Here is a 27082-nt window from a genome sequence, read left to right on the forward strand (position 1 = left end):
TCCACAAAAAGTATTTTATTATTCTGAACAGTATTCACTTTAAAGGAATAGGAAGATAGCATACAATTTTTACAGACAATATATAAATGTTGTACATAATTAACAATAACTTAGTTCACTAATCCAAAATAAAACAAGCCCAATAAAACATAAAACCAGAAAATACTGCCGATTCTTTTTCTTACGCGGATATTGGTACAAAATAAGTTACTTCTGGCTGCGGAGCCCGGCAGCGATCGCCCGCCCGTATTGCACTTGGCCAGCCGCGTCAGCACAGCCCGCTCCCCGGCCGGGCCCTCGCCGGCGCCGCACCCCACTGCCGCTGCACACACTCCCAGCTCAGACACAGTTATGTACAGCTGTACCTCGGGAAGGATCCAGACAGCCACTGCAGAGCAGAGCAGGACCCAGCAGGGCGTGGCCTCTCCCTCCGTCCTGGTCCTGGCTCTGACGCAGCCCCAGCTCCTGCCTTCGCCACCTGCCAGGCCACTGGAAGTCAAGGGCAGCCGAGGACCCCCTGGTCCCCCCCCCAGCACCCCCCTGGCCCCCCACTCCTCAGCCCAGGGCTGTGGGGTCCAAGAACTTCTCCAAACATAATAGTGAAGCTACAGCCTTGGTTTGTCCACAGCAAGGGCTTTCATGGTGACATACAACTGACTGGACCCAAAAAGAGTTTAAAAATAAAACTAACTCATCAGCGAGTTAAGCTTATGCAGTTTTTTTTTTTAATATTTTTTCTTTTGTCTCAGATTTGGAGGGGAGGGGGTTGAGGGGTTAGCAGAAAAAGGACGTATATACACAGGGGTCTACCTGGCCGAAAAGGCAGGCTGTGGCTCAGCCCAAAAAGGGCACACAGGTCACACCAGCTTCAGCCTCCGGGCCAGGGGAACGATCTGGGAGATGTTTCCCCCCTCAAGAAAATGTTGTTTCCTTCCTGTGACCCAGCCCTGGCCTGGGAATCTGCGCGGGACCGCCTGTGATTGTCTCTGCCCTCCAGGGCCCTGCCTCCCTGGCCAGCACCGGCTCGGCCTCCCGGGCTGGACCGGCAGCCCCTCCTGGACTGGCCCCGCCCGGCCTGGGACCAGCTGTTCCAGAGAGGGAGCCAGAGGAGAGGGTGGGCTGAGGTCCCTGCAGACCTGCCCCCAGAGCCTGGCAAGCGGGCCAGCCAAGTGGCACTTGGCACCGAGGAAGACCCGAGAACGCGGGGCACCTCAGGCCTCCCAGGTCTCCCAGGCCTTGCTGGAAACAAGAGCAAAATAAATTACTTCTGCCCACTCCCCTCTTCTTCTGAAAACAGTTTCCTTCATTTGTCCCTTGCCGCCTCCCTTTATCTTCATAAAGTTGTCCTTTTTGCTCTCCAAACGTCTGTCCATGGTGGAAACCGCACCTGGGTGGCAGCCAGGCCCAGGCGGCCTCCCAGCCCGCGGGAATCTTCACAGTGACGGCCGAGGGAGTGGAGCGCCCACGGGCAGGCGAGGCGGCCCGGGGCTCCGGCGGCGCTGCAAGGCCGGGCAGCTAAGGCTGGGTCCACCCGTCCTGGGAGCGCCTTCCTCGGCGTGGTCTGTCGGTTCGAGTGGGGCCGTCCCTAGCCCATGGCGGTCACCATGCTGGAGGGGTGGGGGTGGCCAAAGGAGAGGCTGGAGGAGGGGTGGATGGGCGTCGGGGTGGGCAAGATGTGTCCCGAGTGGCTGAAGGGCGGGAGGTGGCCCACAGGCGCCATGTGTCCGGCCAGGGCAGCCGCACTGAAGGGGGGGGCCTTCTCTTGCATACACTTGGACAGCTCCTCAAAGCACTCGGCCCCCTTCTTGCTCTTCTTGGACTTGTTGGACATCTTCCGGTTCCGGGTCTGGATGCCTTCCTTCTTCATGGTCAGCGGCCTGTTCACCTGGGAGCAACCGCAGAGACTTCAGGGGTGGAGTTCCCTTCCCAGAGCGAGACCCCCAGCCCCACCGCCAAATGCCCGCCATCCACCGGCGTGTCTCACAGCCTTGCTGCCCTGTGGGACAGAGCCGCACCCTGTAGGGCATTCAGGCCACCAAACGCCAGCACTGCCCCCCCACTGACACAACCCACCGAAGACTCTGGCTTTAAGCAGAGGTACCACCTCCCTTGCCCTGCTGGCCCCTGCGGTGTGGGGCACATCCTCCTGGCCGCCTGGCCAGCTTGCCCCTCTTATGGGAAGTGTAGCAGCTTCCCAAGCCAAGCCACGCCGGAGACTGGCGGGGCCTCTCCCGGCAGCACAAAGCACAGGGGTCCCCGGGGAGGGTGGGGCGGGCCGGGCGGGCGGGCGGGCGGACTCACATTGTGCAGCTTGTAGTAGAGGCCACAGGCGTTGCAGACAGGGTCCCCGTTGGCGTTCCGGCGCCATAAGGTGGTGGTTGTAGTCTGACAATTCGCACAACAGGTGCCCGCTCTCCTGGCGGCCGACTGGGAGGGGAGGGGTGGCGTCAGCAGGCTGGGCTCCCACGACCCCCCGCGACCTCCCTCCCTGACCCTGGCTCCACCCCTGGCCCCCACCAACGTGGCCTGGGAGCGGCAAATGTCACAGGGGGATCAAGGCATCTCAGGGCCGTGGAATTTTAGAATCTGAGACCTAAGCCATCACACAGCTTTAGAATAAAGGGCTCTCAGGGGTCTGATCGCAGAATCAAGGGGGTCTGAAGAGCTGGAAGCAAACACTGGTCCACCTCCCGCAACCGCCAAACAAGCTAGCGCTTCGGATAGGCAAACTGAGACCCTGAGAAGGGCTCTTCAGTTCAGAAGGCTGGCTGGTTCCCACAGGACACTTGGGTCTGGAGCTGCGTTCCCACAAAATCCATAAGGCTTGGCTCGTCCGCCTCCCTGAGGCCAGAGGAGGGGGCACCGTGTAGCTGCCGGGGGCGGGAGCGTGAAGCGCTCTGGGAGCCTAGAGCAGCTCCGTGCAGTTCAGTAGCCACTGGCCATGTGGCTATTCCAGTTGAACTGAACTACAATTTAATAAAATTGGAAACTCAACTCCTTCAATGGCACCAACCACGTTTCAAGGGGTCAACAGTCACAATACGAGCTAGAGGCAACCCTGGTGAGCCAGGTGGAGCTAGAAAATTTCCAGCACTGCAGGTTTTCTGGACAGTACTGGCCTATCTGCCCAGCACCCTGTACCCCAAACCTCAGCACTCTAACTGCCCCCCAGACCCTCAGGGCAGAGGGGACCTGGAAAGGAGTGTCTGGTTTCTGGAGAAGAGAGCCGAAGGCGCCTGAGAGGCCAGGTAAAGGGGTCTTTACCCAGGAAAGCAGACTCTGGCTCCCGGGTCCAGCAGCCCAGCCCCACAACACTTCCCAGGGAACCGCGGGCAGCCGGGGTGGGGGCCGCGCGGCCAGCAGAGGCTGCAATGGCCCCAGGCCCGAGGCTGGCTGCAGCCAGGGGGGCGGGGAGGGGTGAGGGTGAGTAAGCAGCCTGAAGCTGGAATTCTGACTCAGGGGCCAACCCCGCATCCTCCGGCCAGCCGCCACCCGCCCTCACTCCAGGAGGGAAAAAGGGGGCCCCCAAAGCGGCCAGCGATTTAAGCCTCATAAATCACTTCGCCCTGAAAAAATATATTTATTATTCTTAGCATTTTACGCATTATTTGCAGAGTAGAGGGTATTAGAAATTTCAAAACAGCCCAGCGAGAGGCAGGACTGAGCCGAGGAGAGACTCTAAAAACTCGCAGAGTCCGGAAACAGATACACAGAGTTTCCTTATCTTCAGGCTGCAGATGTCCGGATAGGAAACTCCGGCAGGAGATCCGAAAGGGCATTTTTTTAAATCACTCAAATGAAAATACACAGTATAGGTGACTCCATGGAAAAATAATAAAGAGCAGGTTTTTTTGGTGGTTGGTGTGTTTTATTTAAATAAGCGTAGGGAGATTGTGTGCTGGGAAGCCAGTGAGAGCAGCCCTCAGCCACAGGGAAAATTACTTCATGGCCCTATTTTTAAAAGGAGTTGCACAGAGGCCAGGGGACAGGAGCCGGGCCCCGGGACGCTCAGCTTTGGGGACCCCTGAGGGCACCTGGTGGGCTGCAGAGGGGACACCCGATCAGAAAAACTCTAGCCTAAGAGAAGGGCAACCTCAGCTGACATCCCAGTGATTTTAATGATAAAAGACTTTAAGTAACAAACCATCTGCGTTCGAAGGTTTTTTCCTAAATTAATGGCCCAGGCAGGGTGCGGTCCCCAGCGCCCCCACCCCCGCCGCCGCCCCAACTCCTACCAGTCTCCGCTTGGGCTTGATGAGCGGCCGGTTCTGCCCGTTCATCTTGTGATAGAGCCCGCAGGCGTTGCACAGGTAGTGGCCGGTGCCGTCTCGCCGCCAGAGAGGGGTGGCTGTGGCCCCACAGTTGACACACTCCCGACCTTCTGAAAGGGGAGAGGGGAGACACAGGGCTGGCTCAACAGACAAGGTCAGGGGAGGGAGCTGGCGGGCGGCAACAGTCTGGCCGGCCTGCCCGGCCAGGCTGCTTCAGGGGGTGACTTTCTGCTCCAGCCCGGCAGGAAGAAGGACCCGGGAGACAGAATTCGGGGAGTCGTTTAAGGCCAAACCTCCCTCTTCAAGACCTTCTCTAAAAGGAAGGGAAACGAGGCCCCAGGGATTCTCAGCACGACCAGGAAAGGGTATTTACAGCAAACTTTGCCGTTGGCGGCAGGGCAGGGGCAGGAGTCACTGGCTCAAGCCGGCTGGGCCAGAGGATCGGCCCCCTTTCTAGTCCCTCTCCTCTCGTCCCCAGCCTTTCTCCCCAGCGGCGTCTGCATCTCTCGAGTCTGCTTCCCGTCCTGGGCCCCCACCCCTGCCCCGTCTTTCTGCTCTCCCTCCGTCTGCCCGTCCATCCGTCCGTCCGTCCGTCCCTCTGGCCATCCAGGGTCACTTCCTTCTTTCTCCCCGACCTCCCCGCCTTCCGCTGAGGCCCTGGACTGGGATCGACGTTGCTGCTCTTTGAAACGAAATAAATAGTAAGCCCTTTCGTTTTTAGGCTAAGTAGACGAAGTGCCCTTGGTCTGTTGCTGGCGGTGGTGGTTTTTGTTTTGTTGTTGTTAAAAGACCATCTGGAATTCAGATAGAACGTAAAACAAATCTGGGAGAAAAGACTAATCAAAGGCAAGCTAGCTGGTCTGAGCAAAACGGGCCGAGGTGGGACTGAGGGAGGCGCTGGCCGCGGCAGGGCCAAGCCCAGAGCTGTCTTCGCGTTGTGCCACCCAGGACGTTTCCCCCCATTTAGTTTAAACTAAATCGTCAGTCTATAAGGGCAAGAGAATGTGGTTTCTGGACTCAGGAGTAGAAGTTTTTAAAAATCTTCCTCTCCCCCGGCCTAAAGGGACTGGAAGGAGGTGTAGACAGCAGGAGCCCACACCAGCCATGGCATCTTCTCTGCGGCCAATTCTTGGACAAACCCAGCCCGGCCACAGCCAGTTCCCGCAGCAAAGGGGCAGAGGCACCTCCAGCGCCATCCCCTCACTCCGGCCCTCAGGGAGGGAGAGTGAAGGACACGCCAGGGGGCAGGGAGTGCGAACTGGTCCTAGGAGTTCTGCCTCAGGGGAAATCTCCCAGGAAGATAGGGAGCTATCGAAATCCCAAGATCAGAATGATTGAGCTGGAGATCCGGATTCCTCAAGGGTCTGGAGCCTCTAGAGTGCACCCCCAGCACGCACACACGCTCACCAACACACGTACACACACGTATACACCGCCTCACTGCTCTCCCCTGGGTTCTGCACTCTCGAACACGCTAAGTCGTGAGACTGCTCGAATTTTCACTTAAGAGTCTGGGAGGGGAAGGGGGGAATTCCCATTCTGTGTTCTGGTTTGGCTGTGGCCAACCTTGGAGGGGATGAGGAGGAGTGGGGAGGCGAAATAAACTTTGGAGCCACCAGGAACCCTCAAGAAAAGGATGAGAGTTTTAGGGCCCCTTTCCCACGACTCTGGGGTCCCAAGCATCTGTTAGGGGCTGTTAGAGACTGACGTCACCGGATCCGGGAGACTGCCATTGCCCCGTCTCTCACATCACAGCCCCTCCCCCCAAGAGCACAGACAATCCCCACTCCCACTAGGTGCCGGCACCTGCCTTTACCTGAGCAGGAGCGTGCCTTGCTCCGCTGCTTGGGGGTGAAGCTGGAGGCAGGGCCACCCAGGAAGCCTCCAGGGTGGAAGAGTCCGCTGCTGTAGTCGTGGGCGGCAGCTGGCACGTAGGAGGGGTAGGTCGGGATGGGGTGGTGTGTGGCAGGCTGGGTGCCCATGGCAGCCAGGCCCGGCCGCAGGGGACTGCCGCTTTCCATCTTCATACTCTCGGTCAGAGACACCTGGTACTTGACGCCGTCCTTGTCCTCCCCCCGGGCCGCACTACCCCCTGCAGAAGAGGAGGCTGGGGAGGCAGCCCCAGTGGTGCTAGGGTCGGGAGACACTTCCTTGGGTGGCGTGGGTGGGAAGCCGAAGAGGTGGGAGCCAGAATGGGCCGCCGTGGGGGTGAGGGAGGCCACAGAGCTACCACTGCCTCCCCCGCTCCCGCCCCCTGCCCCTGGGTACACGGAGAGGGGGCCTCCGGGGCCTCCAGCAGCGGAGGGGTGCAGTGGCGTCTTGGAGAAGGGGCTCACGGTCCAGGGGTTGTGGTGGTGCGCTGCGGCTGAGAGGGCTGCTTTGCCCCCATCCAGCCAGGGCAGCCCAGGGCTGTGCAACAAGTGTGGGCGGCACATCTGGCCTCCGGTCAGGCGGGCTGCTGGGGGAGGGAGAGGGGTCAGGGTGCCAGACCAGCCAAGCCAGGTCACAGATACGAAAGGGCACAATACGCAACAATCGAGTGACCCCTCCCCAAAGAAAACCAGAAACATAACACCCCAACCGGCAACAATCAGGAATGTCAGTGCAGAGCTGAAGGACTAGTGGCACAGAAGGGACCCCCCGGACAGGGCCTGGAGGGAACCCCCACAGGCCAGCTGGAAATGGGCAGAAAATCTATGGGGCCCAGATACTCCCCAAGAGGCCGCTGTCCCCATCTCTCCCGCCCGGATTTCTTAGCAGCTCCTATTCCTGCGGATACCACATCCGGGAAGCAAGCAGCCGGGCCCTCCTCCTCTCCCGCGCCAGGCGCACGGCGCCTGGCCTCCCAGTCACCCACCGGCCCTGGGCTCACCGTGCGCGGGGCTGTAGGAGACGCGCGCTCGAGCGTGGGCCGGGTTAGCGTAGTAGGGGTTGCCCTGCGAGTCGAGGTGGTTGAAGAAGACGTCCACCTCGTCGGGAGGCAGCAGCTGCGCAGGCTCCATGTAGTTGTGAGCCAGGCCCGGGTGGTGCGAGTCGGGGTGCTGCGCATTCAACACGGCGGGGTGCGCCATCCAGCGCGGCTGCTCGGGCGCCACCTCCATGGCCGGCGTCGGAGGCTGGGGATCTGGGTGGAGGCGGTGGCGGCGTCCCTGTACGACGGAAGGGGGCGTGAGGGGCGCCACCAAGGCCCGACAACCCCAAAGTCCCGCCACGCGGCGTCCCGCGGGGCGTTGCACCCCAGCCGAGCTCAGCCGCGACCAGTCCCGGGTGGGAGGAAAGCCCAAAGCTCAAAACGAAAGGAGGGCGCGGGAGAGGGTGCAGCCACGCACACTCACATGGTAACCCCGGTCCCAGAGCCACACACTCGTGCGCACGGGGTCACACGCAGGGACAAGCCCCAACGCCAGTAAACCCAACTAAAAGCGCTTTAGTCAGACACTCATCCCCCACCCCCACCATCCCGGCACACAAACACCTAAACACAGACTAAAAGTTGACGCCAGGCGCCCGGGCATCCACTGGGGCACACGAGCCTAAGGACACGCACAAACCTACACTTGGAGCCGATACACAGACTGACCTCGACTTCCCCCCCAAAAAAAACCACGCACACGCAGCCCCGTCGACCCAGAACCAGCCCCCGCGTACACTCTGGCGGCACAATCAGGACCTTTCACCGAGGCACACCAAAGCAGTCACCAGCAGCCTGGCCCGGGTCCCCAGGTCCCGCAGTGACCTCTCAGAGCCCGGAGCGCCCCAGGCCCTCGGCCAGCTCTCTCACCCCAAACTTACACACGCAGCGCCGCGGGGAGAGGGGCGCGGCCTCGGAGCGGGCAGCACCGGCTGGAGCCCCGGGGATGGCAGGCTCAGGGACAGCGCGTCGGGCGGCTGGCGGGGTTCACGGGGTGGATGTGGGGGGCAGCGCGCGCCTCGGCCTCCGGCCCGCCGGGCTCCGGCCCCTCGGCATCCTCCGGCCGCCCTGGCGCCAGCTCGCGACTCCTGCACAGACATGAAGCGGGGGCCGCGCACGCCTAAGAAGCCCGCGCCAGCCAATCAGCGCCGCGCGCCTCCCAGCCTCCGCCCCTCATTGGCTGGGCCCGCAACTCCCGGTCCGCTGGACTCCCGGACTGACCCGCGGGCCTGCCCCTCTGCGCCTGCCGGCCCCCTCCCCGCGCCCTCCCGGCGGCCCCTGCTGCCGATGCCCCCCCCCCACGCCACCCGTACCCCTCAGGCCGACTGCTGCGCCCCCTCTTGCAGACACTCTCGGTCCCCCTCACCCCTGGGCCCTCCTCTCAGTAACTAACCTCCAACTGGGCCCCCTCCCCGGGAGCCTGGGCCGCGCACCCTCTGGGTGTCTGGTTGTCCTCTCCCTGGGACCCCAGCCCTTCCAGTCTCTCGGATCCCACCTTCTTTACCACTGAACGTGGTCAGTGGCTGTCCAACTACCTACCCAGACCGTTCCCTTCCCCAGCTCGGGCTCTGGTCGGTCAGGGGTTGGGTAGGCTGCTGTGGGACAGAAGGAGCGGTGAGGGGCAAGAACTACTGGCTCCCCGAGGGCATCTGGGCCTCGGACAAGAGGCCGCTTAGGACTGCTTGACCTGAAGGAGGTGGACTGGCTGGAGGCTCCGGAGAGGGGGAAGGGGCGTCCCCTTCCCGGGCGTGGCCTTAGCAGACCAACGGGCCGAATTGCCTGGGGCGAGGCCGTGGAGACCCGGACTGGCGCCGGCGCCGGCTCGAAGGAGACGCCTCCGGGCAGGAGGAGGCATTTTTTTCCTCCAGGGGGTCCCTAGGGTAGCCCCCAGGGAGAGGGAGACAGTGGTCTGAGAACTTTGTCCCCTAAGTCACCTGGAACTGCTCCCCACACACCTCCAGTCCACAGACCCAGCTCTGTGTATGAAATGGGCCCGGTGCACTCTCTCTGCTCTCTCCCATTGCACAGACGGAGGAGACCGAGGCTGGAGGGGGGCCTGTGGCCCAGCGAGGGGTCGAGAACAAAGAAATGTGGGGGAACTGAGACAGGTGCGGGGGTAGTGGGGGGCAATTAGCATCCTCCAGCCCCTGTTCCCTCGCTGGGTCTGCAGCTCTTGGGGTAGAAGCCCAGAGGGATCCTAGGTGGGTCCCAAGCAGGGGAGAGGGCAGGGGTCCTGGCCACCCCCAGGAAGGTTGGGGGAGGGGCGGCGGGATTGACAGTCGGTAATTGGGTAACTGGAGGCGGCTTCTCCGGCCGGGCAGCCCCGCCACCGCGACGCCGGGCCCCTGACGTCACCCAATTCGCCAGGAAATGAACTTTTTAATAATCCGAGGAGGGAGGAAAGCCCTCGGTCCCCTCGGCTCGGGGGGCACCCGCCAAGGCTCAGCTCCGCCGGCGCGCCCCAATCACCCTCTCCCAGGCCAGCTCTGGCAGCGCGAAGGGGGCGCGGGCCCGGGCTGGGGGCCTCCTCCTGCCTCTGCGTTCGGCGGTCTGGTCTATCAGTCTGCCCGAGGCCCTGGCGCAGGTAAAGGGGGCCGGGGGCGCGGGGCCGGCTCCTGCTGGGAATCCGCTCTTCTCGGACTCTCGGGGACCCATCTGCCCTGGCTGTCCGCTGTGCCTCCCGCTCCGCTCCACTCCGTGGCGCGCGGGGCCCGGGCTTCTCGGAACTCCGCTCCGCGGGAGAGGAGGCCGGCGCTTGCCGGGTAAGGCGCGCCGGGACCGGGAACTGGAGCGCGAGGCCGCGGGCGCCGGGCCTCTGCAGCCGGACCGGGCAGGTGAGCGGCCTCCGTACCTCCCGCTTCGCGCTCCCCGGAACGCGTGCTGTCTGGCCCGGACCCGCTGTCTCTCGGTAAGTCTGTCTCTCCTCCCCGCCTTTAGCTTTACGATTCACCAACGCGTAAAAAGCGATCGTCGCGAAGCCTCCAGCCTGTTTTGCCACCTCGGCGCCCAGCAGGAGCTTCTCAAAGACAAGGCGGCCCCGGGGACAATCCCTGGTGTCCGGCAAGGCTGCCCCGCTGGCCCGCGAACCCCGGGACCCAGCGCCGGAGGCTCCCGGCCCGCTGGCCGGCCGCGAAGCGGTGAACGCGGGAGCCGAGCTGAAGCTTCTCGCGGGGCCGCGGCCGGCGCCTCGGCTCGCAGGGCGGTGGACGTTCCTAGCCCTCGGGAAAACAGGTAATTCACCTTTTTCCCCCAAAAGCGTGGTTCAGCTTATCCCCGGTCCTGGCTAGTTCTGCAGTTTCATCACTGCGAGCTCGGCTTCAAGCTCCTCCGGGACAGCCTGAAGCCCCTCCGGGGCAGCGTCAAGCCACCACAAGGGTGGAGGTGACTCGCCCGACAGGGCCCCTGCCCGCACGGCAGCCTTGGGCTGCCCGCCGGCCTGGTGTAGCACAGAGCGCAGGCGGGGATTTAATTACCCCGCTCGGCGGCTCAGAAAAGCGCTGCGAAGAGGAGCTTAGCAGGGCAGTTAAGCAGTGCTCCATCGGGGGACTCGGGAGAGCCACACCAGCCCTCCTTCCCGCAATCCAGGCCTGAGAAAAGGGAAAGCGGAACCCTGCCAGGTCTCCTGGGGCCATGGGGCTGCCTTCCTCCAAAAGGAAGGCAGGCAGCGGGCTTGGCTGAGGCCTCCACATTGACTGGAGCTCCTGCGTTGGACGCGGGACTGCTACGCTCTCCTGCAGGAAAGAACCCGCCTGGGAGAGAAAAACGGGCACCAGGGCAGCAGGGCGCCCAGCTGGCCAATAAAGGGGGAGCGCCGCTCTCAAGTGTGTCTGCCAGATGGACCGGTGGAGGCTAACCAGGTGCCCTGCCCACTGGGTAGCGGAGGCCATCCGATCACTTCTGCCAGGACAAACATCTGGGGAGGGTTAGGGCAGCTCCCAGGATCGACTAGGGTTGGGTGGGCATCCTTGGGGCTGAGGAGAGCAGATTTATTTCCGTTTTCAGCCTTGGACTTTGGGGTCTCCAGAACATCTTTGGAGGGACACATTCCCTTTTTTTTTTTTTTTTTGGTCCGTTCCCAAGGCTTGTTGCAAACGTGGGCGCTGCCCTTTGGTCACACTAAGAAGCTATCACTTTCCTTACATGGGAACAAGATTTCACGAAGGACTGGAAGAGCTGTAGTGAAACTGAATTTTCTAACAGCCTTTTTCAAATGACCGGAGATTTCCAGCTGGAGGGTTGGAGCTGCCCCGGTGCTTTCTCGGGGAGCTGGGGCTGCAGAGACCCAAAGCCCTCTTGGCCCAGGCTGGGCACTCAGCTGCCCAGGTCTCCCCTGTCCAGCGCGACTCCCCACCCCTCCCTGCCCTTTGTTTAAACTTTGCTCACCAGAGGCGGCCCCTCTGGGACCAGAAGTTTGCCCTCTCTTTGTAACCTAATTCTTCTCGCCTTTTCCTATGGGCATCTAATTGGCCAGCAGTGGAAGGGATGTTCAAAGAAATCCGATTGCTTAGGGGTTGCCTTCCATAGGGATATTTACTTTGCAACCCAGGCCCTCCTAGCCCCACACCGGCAATGTGCCTTGAGGGGTACTGAGGAGGAAGGGGGGCCGCTTTGGCCAGAGGAGTTCAGAAGTCCCCACTAAGGCAAGGCCTCGTATCTTCTCAGGCCTCAGCCACCCTCCAGAGGGGTTCAGCAGCCCCCCCCCACTCTTTTGGGTTCACTTCCAGTCCCTCAAATCTGAAGTCTCCCTCTCCCCTGGCCTCCATGCTACCCCTCCAACCCCCATCCATTTTCTGGGCCTTTTTGAATTGTAAAGACCTGGGACCAACGTTCTAGTCGTGTCAGGGCCTCGACGATCCCGGATCTCCTTACCAGGTTCCAACTGCCACCTCCAAGCCTGACAGCCTCCCCCAGGGGCCCTGCAGAGACCTGCAGAAATCGGCTGCGTTTCTCCCTCCTCCACGAACTGCCACAGTTTGTTCAGAGGCCTGACAGCCCAGCGGCCCAGCAGCATGACAACTGGTAAATCCGTTTCGTTAGATGCAATTTGTTTGCAATTTGTCAACCCGGCTGGGAAACGCTCTGCAGACTCCTGGGCAGCCGCATTGGCCCTACCTGCTCCTCGAATCCTGCCTACTCTTGAACGAACCCAACTGCGAGGTGCCTGCGTAGACCTGGAGCTCACCACCAGATGTTCCCGACCCCGGGAGATGTGGCTTTTTCCAAAACAACGAATTTCCTTCCGTGTTTTCCGGGAAAGGAGCAGCCGCCACACCCGGGGGCCCTGAACGCCAGACCGTTCCCCTTGCGGTTGGGGCAACCTGGAGTTCAAGCCTGGCCGCCGCCGAAGGATTCTAAATGCTCTAGGTCCAGACAAACCCAGACCGCCGCTGTCTACGCCTCCCTGCGGCAGATCCCTGAGCCCGCGGAGCCCCATTCTTATTGAAATCCCTCTAAAAGGATTCCGAGTCTGGCTCGGGGCAGGGGGGAGACTTCCAGACCCCGTGCTCTCCCCCACCCGCACCCCAGCCACACAGGATAAAGGGCCGCAGGGCGCGGCCCGCGGGGGCGCACGCAGGAGCGAGCCGGGTTAAGCCGCGCAAAGCCGGCGCACGGGACGAACCGGCAGGTGCAGCCGCCTCTCGGCGCCCCGGCTCGGGCGCATCATCGCGCGGCCCGGAGGTGGGGGACGGCCGAGACAAAGGCCCCAGCTCTCGTGCCGGGAATGGGGGAGCTTTGCGTCTCTCGAATAACCGGGGCTCGTGGCCTATGGCTCCGTCCGTGAAGTGGGAAGGCGGGAGGCCCTGTCCCCAGCTCCCCAAACCCTCCCTCAGATTTAGGACCCTGTGACTTGGGGTTTGAGCCGCTGGTAGGGCCAGGGCGAGCCCCTAAGGCCACATATCAGGAGCCACCAGGCCAGACAGACCGTGCGATTCTGGTACCGGGTGGGCCGAGCCTGGGGGCTGGAAGGGCCCTGGCCAGGGGGAGAAAGGGGACTTACCCAGCGAGATGCGGCGGGCGGCGCCCCCGGGCGGACGGGGCCGGAGCGGAGCGGGGCGCGCTGCGCGGTGTGTGGCGAGCCGGGCCCACAGGACCCCGAGCTGGCTAGCAGCGTTCACCAGCGCGGCCCGGGCGGTGCGCTGAGCGGCCGCATGGTGCGCGGCTGGCCGCTTTTGTTCGCCCGGTGGACGGCAGGGGCCGGCTGGGGTGGGGGCGACCGCAGCCAGGAGATACGGACTTCAGCGGCGAGCCCCGGCGGCACTGGCCCCAACACCTCTCTCTCGCTCCTGCTGCCTCTCCCTCCCCGCGGCCACAGAGGCTCTGCTTTTATTTCGACAGCACTTTGCGGGGGGGGGGGGGGGGGGGAGCGCGCCACAGGGGGGCAGGAGGGTGCCCGGGGCTCTGCGCCCAGTCTCTCTGGTCCAGCCGCCGGGCGGCAGGCCCAGGGCAGCAAGCACTCAGGGCGCACACACCCTACTCCCCTCTACTCCAGACTGCTCCTGCCCTTGCAGGGGCACACACACAGGCGCACCCCTGCTCTCAGGGTTGCGTGCTCAGAGAGCCCGAACATGGGCTGAGACTGAGACTCTCTCCCCAGGGGCCTGAAGAGCCGTGGGCACACGCACTCACACACGCACGCACACAGCACACAGACACGTGCTCCTCCCTCTCCAACCCGCCTTCAGGGTGCTTACACAGACACACACAGATCTGTGCACACGCATTAACGCACACAGCTGTGGCTGCGTGGCCATCCTCAGACAGGAGATCTGGGTCACACCGATGTGTATGCACACGCTCAAAGCTGGCTGGAAATGCTGGCGCGCGCACACAACTCCCTCACTTTCAGGCAGATTTGGCTCAGTGTAGACACAGCCCCTCTCCCATTCCCGCTGATACCCCACCCCAGTTCTCCAACTCCAGAGCACACCAGAGCATTCTGAAGTGGAGTCTGAGGCATCTCCCTGACTCACCCTAAAAGAAGCTCACATGGGGAAGAAAAGGGCAGGACGTAGAAGCTGCTTTCTCCTTGGAAGCCTGGGTGGAGGAGTTGGAATGTGGGAGCCTTCACCCCAAGAAACTCTCCGGTTTGGGAGGCAAGGAAGTCTAGTCCTTGAACTTTCAAAGTTCCTACCAGGAGATTCAACACGGCAGCTGGAGCCCCATTCCCGGGAGAGTGAACATGCCCTGAGGTCCTTGGGCCCAAAGAGAAAGTGCTTCACCTGGAGGGAGTGAGAAGTCCCTGGGCCGGGCGTGTCCAGAGAGGAGGTGTGGTATGAACGGCCTGCCATCTCTGTGGGCATCTGCTGTTTGTGGGTCTTCCTTTGAAGCTGATGGTGACTGCTGAATGTGCATCTGCTCTGTTCTGAGTGCCGCGCACGCGCGTGTGTGTGTGTGCACGCGTGCACGTGCACACACTTGTGAGCACATGGAAAGTCTGCAAAACTGAGTCTATTAGTATGTCTGTTGGTTCCTGTGGGCCCCTTAGAGTTTGTGTAATGTGTGTGGTTATTTCAGAGTGTGACCCCATCAGTGCACTGGATGTGTGTCCCTGGGGCTCCATATCTGTGAGATCATTGTGCCCATGAATTTTGTGATGAGAAGTGGGTACTTCCAAGTGTTTTTCTATAAATTGGTGTTTCCCTGTGTGGGTCGGTAGCAGTGTGTGTCTGGATATCCCGTGTCTATGAATTGGAGTGTGGTGGGTGCGTGTCTGTCTTTAACAGCATAGGCATGGGTGTGTGTCATTGTATCTTTGAACGGATGGAGGATGTATCCAAGTGTGCGTGTGTGTCTGGGTGTAGCTCCATGCACAGACTGATGTGTGTTGGGTTGGGAGTTTGTGTCCGGGGTGTGGGCTACTGTGTGTATGAATACACCTTTGAACTGTGTGAGTTTCTCTACCGAGCAGTACTGTGTGTCTGTGGCCTGTGGAGGAGCGTGTCCCTGGGCGACACAGTACGTGTGTCTTCCCAGATTGCCCGCCGTCCGCACCTTCCTTAACTGGCAGGGCAGGCAGCCAACGGAGCTCCGGGGTGCTATTTGCGGGGCACTTTCTGTCTGTCTGTGGGAGGGGAGATGAGCTGATAAGGCTTATCTGCCGACGCCAGCACCATGCTGAATAACTGCTCTAATGAGGTGGCTTCGCCGGGACCATCGGCTCCCAAGGCCCCCAGCCTCACTGCGGGGGAACAGGGGAGCCAGTCCTGGGGCATCGGAGCACACCCCCATGAACCCAGCAGGGGCTGAGTGTCCTCAGGGCCTTTCCTAGTTCTGCCCTGTGTCCTTGGGGGGTGGGGGTCTAGGCCTTGTACTCCCCACCCCACCTGCCATCTCCCTGCTAGGCTGGGCTGGCCAGAGCCAGCTGAAGCCCCCCAGCCTCTGGTCAGCAGTCAGGAAGATGGCTTGAGAGGGCAGGAGGTGTGAAGCCTGGAGAAGCAGGGCCCTCTGGGGTGGACTGAGAGACATGGAGGCCCTGTGATAGAGAGACAGGTTGGGGGACAAGACGGGGAGACCCAAGGACAGATTTTTAAAAGCAACAATGGTAGAGGGACTGGTGGGGAGGGGAAGGGTGGGTTGGGGACACTCAGGAGTGGGCAGAAACAAACAACTAAAAAACTAAAAAGTGCCAGAAAGGGTGGAAAAGATGGGAACCAAAACAGTGAAATTGTTAGCCAGAGAGATGTGGACAGAGACAAAAGAGATACAGAAAGGAGACAAAAATAGAGATGGGGAGAGAGGAGAGACCCTTGGGGAGGGGAGGAAGGAGAGAGGGTGGGGGCCCGGAGAGAACAGGGGAGAGTGCGGACACAGAAGATGTGGGTGGGATGGACAGACAGCGACAGAGGGACGGCAGGGGCTCGGCACACGGAGTGCCAACGGGAGCACGCAGGGCGGCGGGCCGGGAGGGCGCCAGGGCAGCGCCGGCGGGCCGGGCGGGGCACCGAGGCGCGGGCGGCGGCGGCGGCGGGCAGGGGGGTCCGCGCGGGGCTGCGCCGCTGTCCGGGGTAATTTTTCATCTCGGCCGGCTAATCTTTGTTCCCGGCGAAGATAATGAATAGCCAATCGTTATCTGCCCGGCTCCCGGAGGCTGCCCGAGAATGGGGTTGTACAGGGCTGGGGATTGTTTCCAAAGTGCCGCGGAATAAATGGTGTTCCTTATCTCTGCCTTCCAGATTATCGGAGCCCTTTCAGAGCGCGCACAACAAATGCGCCCGCCATCGAATGCATCATTTACCACCGCAGATCCGCGCGTTGATGGGCAGGCAGATAGCGTCCGCGGGGGGCACTCGGGCGCCCGGTGCCCGTGCCGCCCGCCTGCCTGCCGGGGGCACCCAAGTGAGCGCCCCCGGGTGTGCCCGGCATGTTTGGATGGGCAGGCAGGTGTGCCAGTAGGTGGGCAGTGAACAAGCAGGGGGTGTTGGTGTGCCTGTGGCCACATCAAACAAGTGTGGGACAAGAAAGTGCAGGAGGGCGAGCCCGCGTGCCATGCGTGGTGGGCGTGAGCTGGGCGCCTGGGGATGGCCGGGGTGAGGCTGTTTGAGGGTGCCCAGAGAAGGGGTGTCGCACAGGACTGTGTGGGCATGCATGCCACTCAGGGTGAGTAGATGTGTGTGAAGGAGCAGGTGGCGTAAGCCCATGTGTACAGGAGGCAGTATTGTGTCTCCATGGGTCTGCCCTCCACAAGGCCATCTGCGAATGCACACAGGAAGTGATGTCGCCTGCCACCAAGGCGAGTGGGTATGTGTATATTCAGGCGTGGGTGTGTTACTCTCCTGAGTGTCCTGTGCCTGCAGGTGCTGGGGGCCACACTCGCCCGCAGGCCTGTGCATCTATGCATGCCTGTGAGTGTGCACCCTGTGTGCCTTGGGGTGGGCACGGGTCTGCGTAAGGGTGGTTGTGTGCTTGTGCATCTGGCTGCCGGCCGTGCTGGGGGCACTGCAAGAGGGGCAAGAGGGCAAGGGCCTGTCCCTGTGTCTGCACATGGCGCCCTGGACATGAGCTGGGCCCCCCTCCAGCTTGGCAAGAGACAGCCAGAGGGACAGAGTGGTGTGTGCAGGGGTGGTGGGCGCCACAGTGGCATGTGCCGTGTAACGAGTGCTTGTTACCCGAACAGGGTGTGCGGCTGTGAAAGGGAGACAGGTCTTCCGAGGAGTTTGGCAACAACCAGGGATCCCAACCCGCCTCAGGGGACACACCTTGCCAGGGGCCCCAGACCTGGGGTAAGAGAGCCCGGAGCCCCGCCGCCCGAGGTCCCGCGCGGTGAGTGACACGCGCCGCCGACAAAGGCTGTGTTTTTCCGGGCTCGCGCCCCGCCCGCGCGCGCACGCGATGGTCCCCATGGCGACGCAGATAGCGCCGCAGCCATTTTCCCTATCTCCCCGGGGTCTATTATACGGCGGGATTAGCTCATCTCCCGGCAGGTCAAACCCAAAGTCACACAACCTGCGGCGCGGGCCCCGTCCCCGCCCGACCCCCGCCAACGCGGCCCGGTCTCGGCCCCGCGACCCCCGAGCGGCGACCGGTGCGCGGGCGCAGGGCGCCACCTGGCGGCCGCGGGCCTCCGACCGGGGCCTCGGGGAGCGGCCGCCGGTGGGAACCGCCCAGGCAGAAGACGCGGGCCAGGGTCCCTTCCTCTGGGAGCTGGGCTCTCCAGAGCGGAGGCTTTGTTCTGCCCCGGCTGTGTCCCCAGGGCCAGGCCGGCACTCGGTAGATGCTCTGTAAGCGTCTGTTGAAAGGGTGGATGGACCGGCAGGAAATTATAGACGCCACGCAGCTTAGCTGGCAACAGGAAATCACTTCTTAGAAGGTGCACTGAACTTAGAATAAACGCCAGACTCCCTTGGAGCCTATGTAATAGGCCTTACTGACCCCTCGGACCCGGTTTCCCCTTCTCTTGCTCCAGCCACAGTGGCCCCCTTCCTGCTCTCTGGGGCCAGCACATTCCCACCCCCGAGAGTCACCCCTCAGAGACCAAAGTTGCCCTCCTCTGCCCACTGTTCTCAAGCTACATTATAGATTTATTTTATAGTGAGTTCTCGGCACAACGTAAAATCATCTTTTTTGTCTTTCTTGCTCCCTGCGGGAGGGGATCTGTCTGTTCCCAGAAGCAGCCCAGCAGCTGGAATCCTGACAACTGGGGCGCATGGGTCACGACGGGCTAGTGGGCCAGACCAGGTCCCTCACCGCTGCTGCACCCCCACCACTCAGCTTTGCTCACCCTTACCCTGGGTGCCTGGCTCCACGCACCTGCCCCAGCTTGCAGCCTGGGGGACGTGGGGTTGAGGAGAGAGTGCCACGAAGGCCCCCCCCCCCCAGTGTGCTCCTCTCCGGGGAGACTTCACTCAGAATACAAGATCACTACGCCAGCGTTGTCAGGAGCCGGTGATGACTAATTGCCATGCATGGGCTCGGACAGCAAGAGAAGGCCACAGCCCGGGCGGCTTCCAGGAGGGGGCCCAGCCTGCCCATCTCTGTACTGGCGGGGGCTAACCAGGCCCCAAGCCGCCCCTCGCCCACCAGAGGGCTCTGAGAATTAGCTCCCTGCTCCCCAGAAATGCCCCACTCCCTCCTGGAAGTAGCTCAGGCTCTCGGCCCCAGACCCCCCACCACACATGTACCAAGCCTGGCGGGGTGGCCTTAGGAGAGCCACTTTCCTCCTCTGAGCCTCAGGCCTGCCTCCTCAAGCTCCCTCTGGGGTTGTTTCGGGAATTACTCACGAGCGAGTATTAAAGAGAGTTTTGTGACCCCGCCTTTGAATGTTGGGAGCCAAGTCTCAGGGGCCCAGGCAACAGCTCATTGTGCCCAGTGTTTTGAGGTGAGAGACTTCATGCACAGAGGTTCGCTTTCAGCGTCTCCTGGCAAGTCGGCCTGCCCGCGCCCGCTCTCTGCACAGCGACGTCATGCTGGAGTCGCTATCCCCAGCCCCTGGGCACCGGGGCCCGTCCACCTGCTGCAGGCCCCTGGGCCGGGGATGCGCCGCTCGCAGACACACTGCTGTGGCTGCAGTGGCCCCTCGTAGACACACTGGGTGCTGTGGCTGCAGTGGCCCCTCGTAGACACACTGGGTGCTGTGGCTGCGGTGGCCCCTCGTAGACACACTGGGTGCTTTTGGCTTTCCTTCTCTGCATTCTTTGGTGGAATTTCTAATTTCTTTCTCCCAACAGGTACTGCAAGCCACTTAGTAATTAGTTTATAGCAATAAAGTCTATCAGCACTTTAAAATAACATGTTAGGCCACAGTGTTTTGGACCCTGGGTATACAATGCTGAACAAAACAGTGCTGGTACCTGTCTGTGGATTGCCTCGGGAGCAGTCAGACTTGACACAGTTTACTACATCATCACAAATTGTGATCAGAACTGAGGGGAAAGACCACATATTTGCAAATATTGAATCCAAGCTTTTTGGCAGAGACCTACTCTGGGCCAGGTCCTGTCCTGAGAGGTGGGGAATGTAGAATGAAACCAGACATGTTCCCTCTGTGCAGGCAACTCACCAGGTGGTGGGAGTGTGGGCATATCAGGAGACTCTGTTCAATCCAGTCTTTGAGAACTGGGATCCCAGGGTGCTTGCTTGAGGAATGGCACTTACCCTAGTCTAGGAGCATAATATGTAAAGAGTGTCTGCAAATCAATAAGGAAAAAAACAGAAAAAATGGGCAAAGGTAGGAACAGAAAATTCATAGAAAAGGAAATAGAAATGGCTCTTAAACTAAGGAAACCATGCTTAACTCAGTCAGAGAAATGAAAATTTAAAATACATCAAGAGATTTGGGGTGAGAGAAATGTTCTAAAATTAGATTGTGGTAATGATCGTAACTCCATAAACTTACTCAAACTTAAGTTAACTTTATGGTATGTAAGTTATATCACAATGAAGTTGCTTAAAAATAAATTAATTAAAAACCACTTTGAGATACCATTTTATACCTATCAGTGTTAGCAAATATCAAAACACTTGATTACATACCATGTTCCTAAGGGGGTAAGGGAGTGTCAGCAGCCGATGCACTGTCAAGATGGGACGGGAAATATGATGCTATCAAATCTACAGATGCATTCATGCTTTGAGCCAAGGATTCCATTTATAGGACTTTATCTGATAGAGAGGCTCTTACACTTGTGAAATTTATATGGAAATTCATTGCAGCCTTGTAGATTATGGCACAATTGGAAACAAAAGATGCTCACCTAGAAAAGACTGTTAAAAGAATTGTCATACAGCCAAACAGTGGAATGTTAGGCTGCTGTTGACAGAAAGAAAGGAAGGGAGGAAGGGAGGGAAGAAGGAAGGGAAAAAGAAGAGAGAGAGAGAAAAAAAAAGGCAGCTTTTTATGTACAGATATCAAAAGATTCCAAGAGGGAATCAGTGATACACAGATGATAGATAGAGACTGAGAGAGGGGTAGTATACACACACACGTATATTTCCTATACAAAAATAATGACTAGAAACAACAAAAAAAGAATTTTTTGATTATAAAATAAAGATGGAAACGAGCAGAAGTTTGCCAGGAAGAGAAGTCTGAGGAGAGCACTGCACCGCTGGCTAGAACACAGGGCAACGAGGACGCTCTGGCCCCCTCGGCTGGGTGGACATCAGGCCGAGCATTTTGCAGACGCCTTTGGTTGTATCTAGTGAAGTTGGTGATACAAATGCACATGACCTGGCAATTCCTCTTCTGGGCATTTGAGAAACACTGACACTTGAGCAGAAGAGATGTGGCTGAGGATACACATGGGGCACTATCTGTAAAAACAGAAAGAAAAAAGAAAACAGTTAAAAAAGAAACTTTGGACCCAAGTTAATGGCCCATCTCAAGGGAAGTGGGTCAACCAAGAGTGGGACTGTCTTTGGACGGAACTCTGTGCAGCAGTGACCTGATGCGGAGAGATACCACGCGCAGAATGCATCAGAGAAAGAACTGGCTGGATTTTAAACACAAAACAAGACTGTATATTGTTCATGGAAACGAAGTACACGAAGTAAAAGTACAGAGACACAAGTGGGGTTAGATCTCCCAGAAGATTTCACACTAAGATTGGAAGGGGTAAAGCCATGCCGTGTTCTTGGATGGGAAAACTTAATACCATAAAAATGTCAATTCTCTCCTGTTTTCTGCATAAATTTAATGTAATTCAAATTAGAATACCAACAGGGAATTTTTTTTTAAACTGGATAAAATGGCCTCAAAGGCTGTGTGGCAGAATAAATGACCAAGAATAACCAAGGAAAATTGGAAAAAGAGTAACATGGGGTTTTCGCCTTTCCGGAAATAAGAACATGCTATAAAGCCACTGTAATCAAATCAATGTGGCGTTGGCAGAGGAATAGACAGTGGAAAAGCATAGAGAGTCCAAAAATAGGTTCCAGTATATTCCAGAATGTAACACAGGACAAAGGTAGTATTTTAGTTCAGTGGGAAGAGGGCAGATTGCAAAATCAATGATGCTGGCACAAGTGCGCATCCATCTGGAAGAAAATAAAACTGGACCCCACTTAGATAGATCCAAATCAATTCCAGATGGATTAAAAATTTAAATGCAAAAAATAAATGAGCAACAAGCTTGCCAAAGAATCTCAGAGGCGACACGTGAAATCTAGACGGAGGAAGTGGCATGTGCAAAGGCCAGAGGGTGGAAGAGCTCAGGTGGGTCTGGGAAAGGCAGAAATCCCGTGTGGCCTGGGGAGTGTGGGGCCAGGTGTGCCGGGTCACATCCACTGCTGCCTTCAGAACTTTTTGCCCCATCTCTTCACCGCCACTGCTATTTTGTTAATCTTTCTCTTTACATCAATTCATGTCTTTATAAATTAAGTTGTTTCTAAAAGATAATTTTATATTACTGACAAAATGATGAGTCCAGTGGGTAGTTATATATTTTTGACTATTAAGATGGAAAAAGTGGTCTGGAATTACCTTGGAGGGTGGGTTAAATCTGCATTTTGGAAGTCGCTGTGCCACCTTGAGGGCAGGAGGGACTGCAGGGGTAAGATGGGCTGGAGTGAACAGAGAGGTGGGCAGAGCAATGATTCCCCAGCAGGTCGTAAGGTGTGAGCCAAGGTCATGGGGAAACGTCCCCCCCCGCCCCCTGCACACCCGTCCTTGGCGGTTATTCCAGTGGGAGAAGGAAAGGGTGGACTTGGGGATGTCCGGCCGCCCCTGCCGCAGGTGGCTGTGCCCACGGTTCTTGTGAGGACTGTTGTTGTTCTGGCTGACCTGTAGCAGGTGCTCAGTAAATACTGGCTTCCTTCTTTGCCCTTCTAGCCTGGACATCTGGCTTCTCTCTTCAGTGGCCTTTCTCTGCCCCCAGGTCCCGAGGATGAGCTTCACCCCCTAGGAGGAGACCCTCTTGTTTCCTTCACAGCATTGACTGTAACTGTCTGTCTCTTGTCTCTCCCCACATATAAACACCATGAAGAGAGGGAGAATCTCTCCAGGGTCCATCCAGAAAAACAGAAGCCACTTGGAAGGTTTTTAATTTAATTTAAATGTTTAAATGCAGGGAGACGATTGGGCAGGTGATGGAACTGCTGAGAACAGGGGACAGTGCGACAAGCCAGAAATTAGCAGCCGGAAGCTACGCCCTCCCCCTGGGCAGGAGAGACAAAAGGAGGAGGTGGGATAAAAGTAGGCCCCGATGTTTCCCCTCCAGCCCAGCCTCTTCCCGACGTAGGGCATCCCATGGCCACGCCTCTGTCTTTCTCTCTCTGGCCCTACTTAGCATCCAACACTCAAAGACCATGTATTTGCACAGATATGCACCCTCAAGACTAAAGCATACACAAGGCATTCACTTGACTGAACATGTTTAAGAAAAACAGAAGTTTGTCGGCTCACAGAACTGAAAATTCCAAGTGGGCTGCTTCAGGGGACTCAAATCAGAGTGCAGACTACGTTCGCACATCCACCCCAGCTCCTCTTGCTTCCATGCTGGGCCCCTTCTCAAACACGCTCTGTCCTCGTGACCACAAGACAGCTGCAGCAGCTCCAGCCCCTGCATCCTTTCATCTCCAAACCCAGTGGGAAGAATATGAGATCTTTTTCCAGAAACATCTGCAAATTCTGAGCTTCAGTTGGGTTATATGCTCATCCCTGAGCCAGCCTTTGTGGACAGGAGGACACAGTGGTCAGACTGGCGCAGCCTGAGCCAAAAACCCACCCTTAGCAACTGACTGGGGGCCAGGGCAGTGACAGAGGCAGAGGAAAATCAAGACATGGTCCCAGACGAATGAGAATGGGTGTTGGGTGGCAACGACCACAGACTCCTGACCCTGCTCACACGCTGACTGTCCAATATCCATAAACATCTTCTCCCCCTTCTCCCTTCAGAGGGAGGCGTGGTGGGCAAGATGCCTGCCCTCGTCTCTGGAAACTGCTCATGCCTCTGAATCTGTTCCTTACCCAGCCAAAGGGACTTCGCGGGTGTAGTTAAAGCTACTAGGCAGTTGAACTTACAGTGCGGAGATGACCCTGGATTGCCCGGGGAGGCGTGGTGTAACCACGTGAGCCTCTGAAGGCAGAGAGCTTTTCCCTGGCACGTGGCAACAGAAGAAAGCAGAAGAGAAGGACAGAGGTGGCAGGAGGGACAGCAAACACATGCTGCTTTGAAGACGGAGGGGGCTGCCTAGGGGACAAATGGGGACCCCAGTCCTGCAGCAACACACAGCTGAATCCCGCCAACAACCCCCACAAGCAGCGGCTCCTGCCCAGCGAGCCTCCCGGGAAGAGCCCAGTGTGTCAGCACCTTGGTCTCGGCCTTGGGAGACCCTAAGCAGAAAACCCAGGTGAGGCACGCGCAGCCTGGACCTCTGACCCGGAGAAGTGGTGAGATTCCAAATGCAGGCTGTTCTAGGGCTGTGCATCTGCGGAAACTTGTGACGGCGGGGGGGGGGGGGGGGGGGCGCGGATCTTCCTCTTAGACCCCCAGCCCCACGACCAGGGTCCCCGTGACCCCACCGCCCCCACCATGACCTGTGCAGAGGGGAGGGAGGGATGACCCGAGCGCCCGCGTGGGGAAGGGGGCGTGGGTGACACCGGCCCACAGCACACCTCCAGGCCTCGTGGCACGAATACCGGGACTTACTCTCCGCACCGCAAGAAGGCGACTCCCAGGTATGCGCGCGGGACGCACGGAACATGTCCTCACAGACTTGCGGCGCCACCGGCGTTCACGACGAGCCCAGCGTGGAACAACCCGAGCGCCAACCCGGGCGGCCGGGTAGGCAACGCCGACAGAGCCGCGGCGGGGGCGCGGGGGGCGCGGCGGGGGGCGCGGGGCGCGCGGGGCGGGGCAGCCGCGGCCCCAGTCCGAGCTGAAGACTTCCGTCCCCGAAAGCCCTGCCCGCCTCGGCCGCCCCCTCCATGCTCTGGCCTCAGCCCCGGAGACCCCTCGTCCCCGCGCCGCCGCCGCCGCCGCCGCCGCCGCCGCCGCGGACGCTTCCCGGGCAGCCTCGGGCCGGCTTCTTTCCCTCCGCGCGGCGTCACGCCGCCGCCGAGGCTGCCCCGCCAGCTTCCCGGGCGCCGGCTCCGCGGAGCCCGCGCCTGCCCGCCTTGCCCGCGCCGCGCGGCCGCCCCGACGGCGCGGGCTCCAGGCGGCGAGCACCGCCTAGGCTTCGAGACAGTGGCACGGAGTCTTGCTTCGTTTGTTTTTGTTAGTTGATTTTTACCGGGCTTGGAATTTTTCTGGCAGTGCAACCCTATCAGAAATTTCTTTGGTTTTCCCCTCTTTTTATTGCTTTATGAAACCATTTTGTGAACTATTTCAGGCACATGAAAGATTAAACAGAGTAACATAAAAAGCACCTACATGACCAACACCTAGCTTAAGCATTAAAACATCACCCGCACAGCTGACACACAGGAACCGACCACACAGACACAAGCGGAACAGCGCTTTTGTACCTTTGGGGGGGGGGGGGTGCTAAGCGCTGCACAGAAAGCAGAAAATACAAAGAAGAAGAATTGATTCATTGGACTCCTTAAAACATTCCAACTTCTGTGTAGTTAAAGATACTGTAAACACACTTAGAAGACAAACAGCAGACCGGGAGAGAGTATTTGCAACGCATATAATGAAGTCACAGTCAGTATCTGTAATATACAAAGTGTTCCTAAAAATCAATATGGAAAAGACAAATAACTCAACGGAAAAATAGGCAGTTCACACAAGAAGAAACAGAATGGTCAATCGACACGTGAAAAGAAAACATGCCTCATTTACAATCGAATGAAAATTTAAAACAACAGCGAGGCACCATTTTTCATTCGGCAGGTTGGCCACGCACACGCACACGCACACACACGCACACGACTGCACGCGCAACGAGAGTGTCAGCCCCCACTGACCACCGAGCTGAGCCCGGGGCGGGAAGCCTCTCCTCCCCCGCGGGCGGGACTACAAGCTGATAGAGCCTTTACGGAAGAGCGATTAGCTGGAGGCTCTATAACGTGAAGCGCAGGTACCCACACCACACACGGTAGCAGACCGGGAGAGACACCAGCACACGGGAAAGTAACCGCACCCGCGCCGCCTGTGCAGCAAAAGCACTGCAAGTGGCTTTGACGTCCATAAACACGGACGGGTCACACGGGCTCGGATACACCCGTTCCCTGGCCTGTGACGCCACGTTTTCAGTGGGAGCGTTAGATGTGACCGTGCTGACGGGGAGCTCTGTACACGGCTTACCTCAAGCGGGGGAGAAACCCAGTTACAGAGCGATGGATATATTAGAATCCCGTTAGTACTTAAAAAAAACCCACGTGATCACGTGTGTACGCATTCCGAAGATTGCAATAATAACAAACACATTTCTTTTGTGATCCAAAAACCGGCGAGAACTTTGAAGCCTTATACAGAATGTGCCCTAAGCACGTGCCTTTAAAGCGCTCAAGATGGGGTCTGTTTCACTACGTTCCTTTTCTAGGTTGTGCCTTTTGTGTTCTGTTTAAGGTACCTTTGCCTAACTCAGTGTCACAAAGATTTTTTTTTTCCTGTAGTCTTCCTAGACTTTTAAGAGTTTTAGCTCTTAGGTTTAGATGCATGATCCTTTGGGGGTTATTTCTGAGTATGGGGGAAGGTAAGATGGTTCAAGCACTGTATGTTTAAAGAGCAGTATTTCCCCTCACCGAATTACTTGGCACCTTGGTGAAAAACCACTTGGCCGTGCGAGTGCGGGTCTGCTTTCGGACTCTCTTTTCTTTCTCATTAGTCTGTTGGTTCTCCCTCACATGAGCATCACACCGACGCGATTGCTACAGCTTACAGCAAGTCTTGAAATCAGATTGTTTAAATCTTTTGACCGTGTTCTTTATTTTCACTCCAGGATTATTTTGGCTTTTCTAGGTCGTTTGCCTTTCCATATTAATTTTAAACTTCGGTTGTCAATTTCTCTTTTTAACGCCTACAGGGTTTGAATGTATAGATTCGTTTGAGGATAATTGTCACCGTCACACTGTTGGGTCTTCTGATTCATGAATATGGTATATCTTTCCATTCAGTTACTTCTCTAACTTCCATACATAAGGTTTTGTGGTTTTATTTTGGTTTGTTTTGATTTTATTTCTGAGTTTTTTTCCTGCTGAGGTAACACTGGTTTATAAAAGTTTTGCAGTTTTGAGCGGACAGACCTTACCTGTATTTTGTTAAATTTATCCCTAAGTATTTTATTTTTGGTGATACTGCAGATTGAGTTACTTTCAAAATTCCATTTTACTTGTTTATTGCTAGTACACAGAAATGCAAGGGATTTTTGAACCTTGATTTTCATCCTGAACATTTACGATATTCACTTTTTAGTTCTAGTAGCTTTTTCTTTTTTAATTCCTTGGGGTTTTCTGGGTCCACGATCATGTTGTGTGCAAATAAAGACAATTTCCATTTCCGTTTTCCAGTCTGTCTTG

The 27082-nt window shown here is 58.1% G+C and overlaps 2 protein-coding genes across 4 annotated transcripts in view; one reads left to right on the forward strand and one right to left on the reverse strand.

Moving 5' to 3' along the window:
• GATA2 (GATA binding protein 2) lies at window positions 1-13471 on the reverse strand. Of its 3 annotated transcripts, none has more exons than XM_031471057.2 (6): window positions 13181-13471; window positions 7144-7420; window positions 6088-6729; window positions 4236-4381; window positions 2302-2427; window positions 1-1885 (listed from the first exon to the last, which is right to left on the reverse strand). In XM_031471057.2, exons 2-6 carry the CDS (start codon window positions 7370-7372, stop codon window positions 1586-1588), a joined length of 1443 nt encoding a protein of 480 aa, XP_031326917.1. In that variant the 5' UTR covers window positions 7373-7420; window positions 13181-13471; the 3' UTR covers window positions 1-1585. The 3 variants fall into 3 exon arrangements, with proteins under 3 accessions (XP_031326917.1, XP_031326918.2, XP_031326916.2); XM_031471058.2 differs by lacking the exon at window positions 13181-13471 and adding an exon at window positions 8064-8283 and having other exon boundaries at window positions 6088-6726; XM_031471056.2 differs by lacking the exon at window positions 13181-13471 and adding an exon at window positions 8064-8283.
• The window catches only part of LOC116158151 (nascent polypeptide-associated complex subunit alpha, muscle-specific form), a 21886-nt gene continuing 3084 nt past the window's right edge, over window positions 8281-27082 (forward strand). Inside the window, exons 1-2 of the mRNA XM_064496831.1 lie at window positions 8281-8514; window positions 9575-10090. Coding sequence (XP_064352901.1) covers window positions 8281-8514; window positions 9575-10090 — 750 coding nt within the window. The remainder of the gene's footprint in view (window positions 8515-9574; window positions 10091-27082) is intronic.

This window comes from Camelus dromedarius, chromosome 17 (assembly GCF_036321535.1).
Source record: "Camelus dromedarius isolate mCamDro1 chromosome 17, mCamDro1.pat, whole genome shotgun sequence".
NCBI classification, from domain to species: domain Eukaryota; kingdom Metazoa; phylum Chordata; class Mammalia; order Artiodactyla; family Camelidae; genus Camelus; species Camelus dromedarius.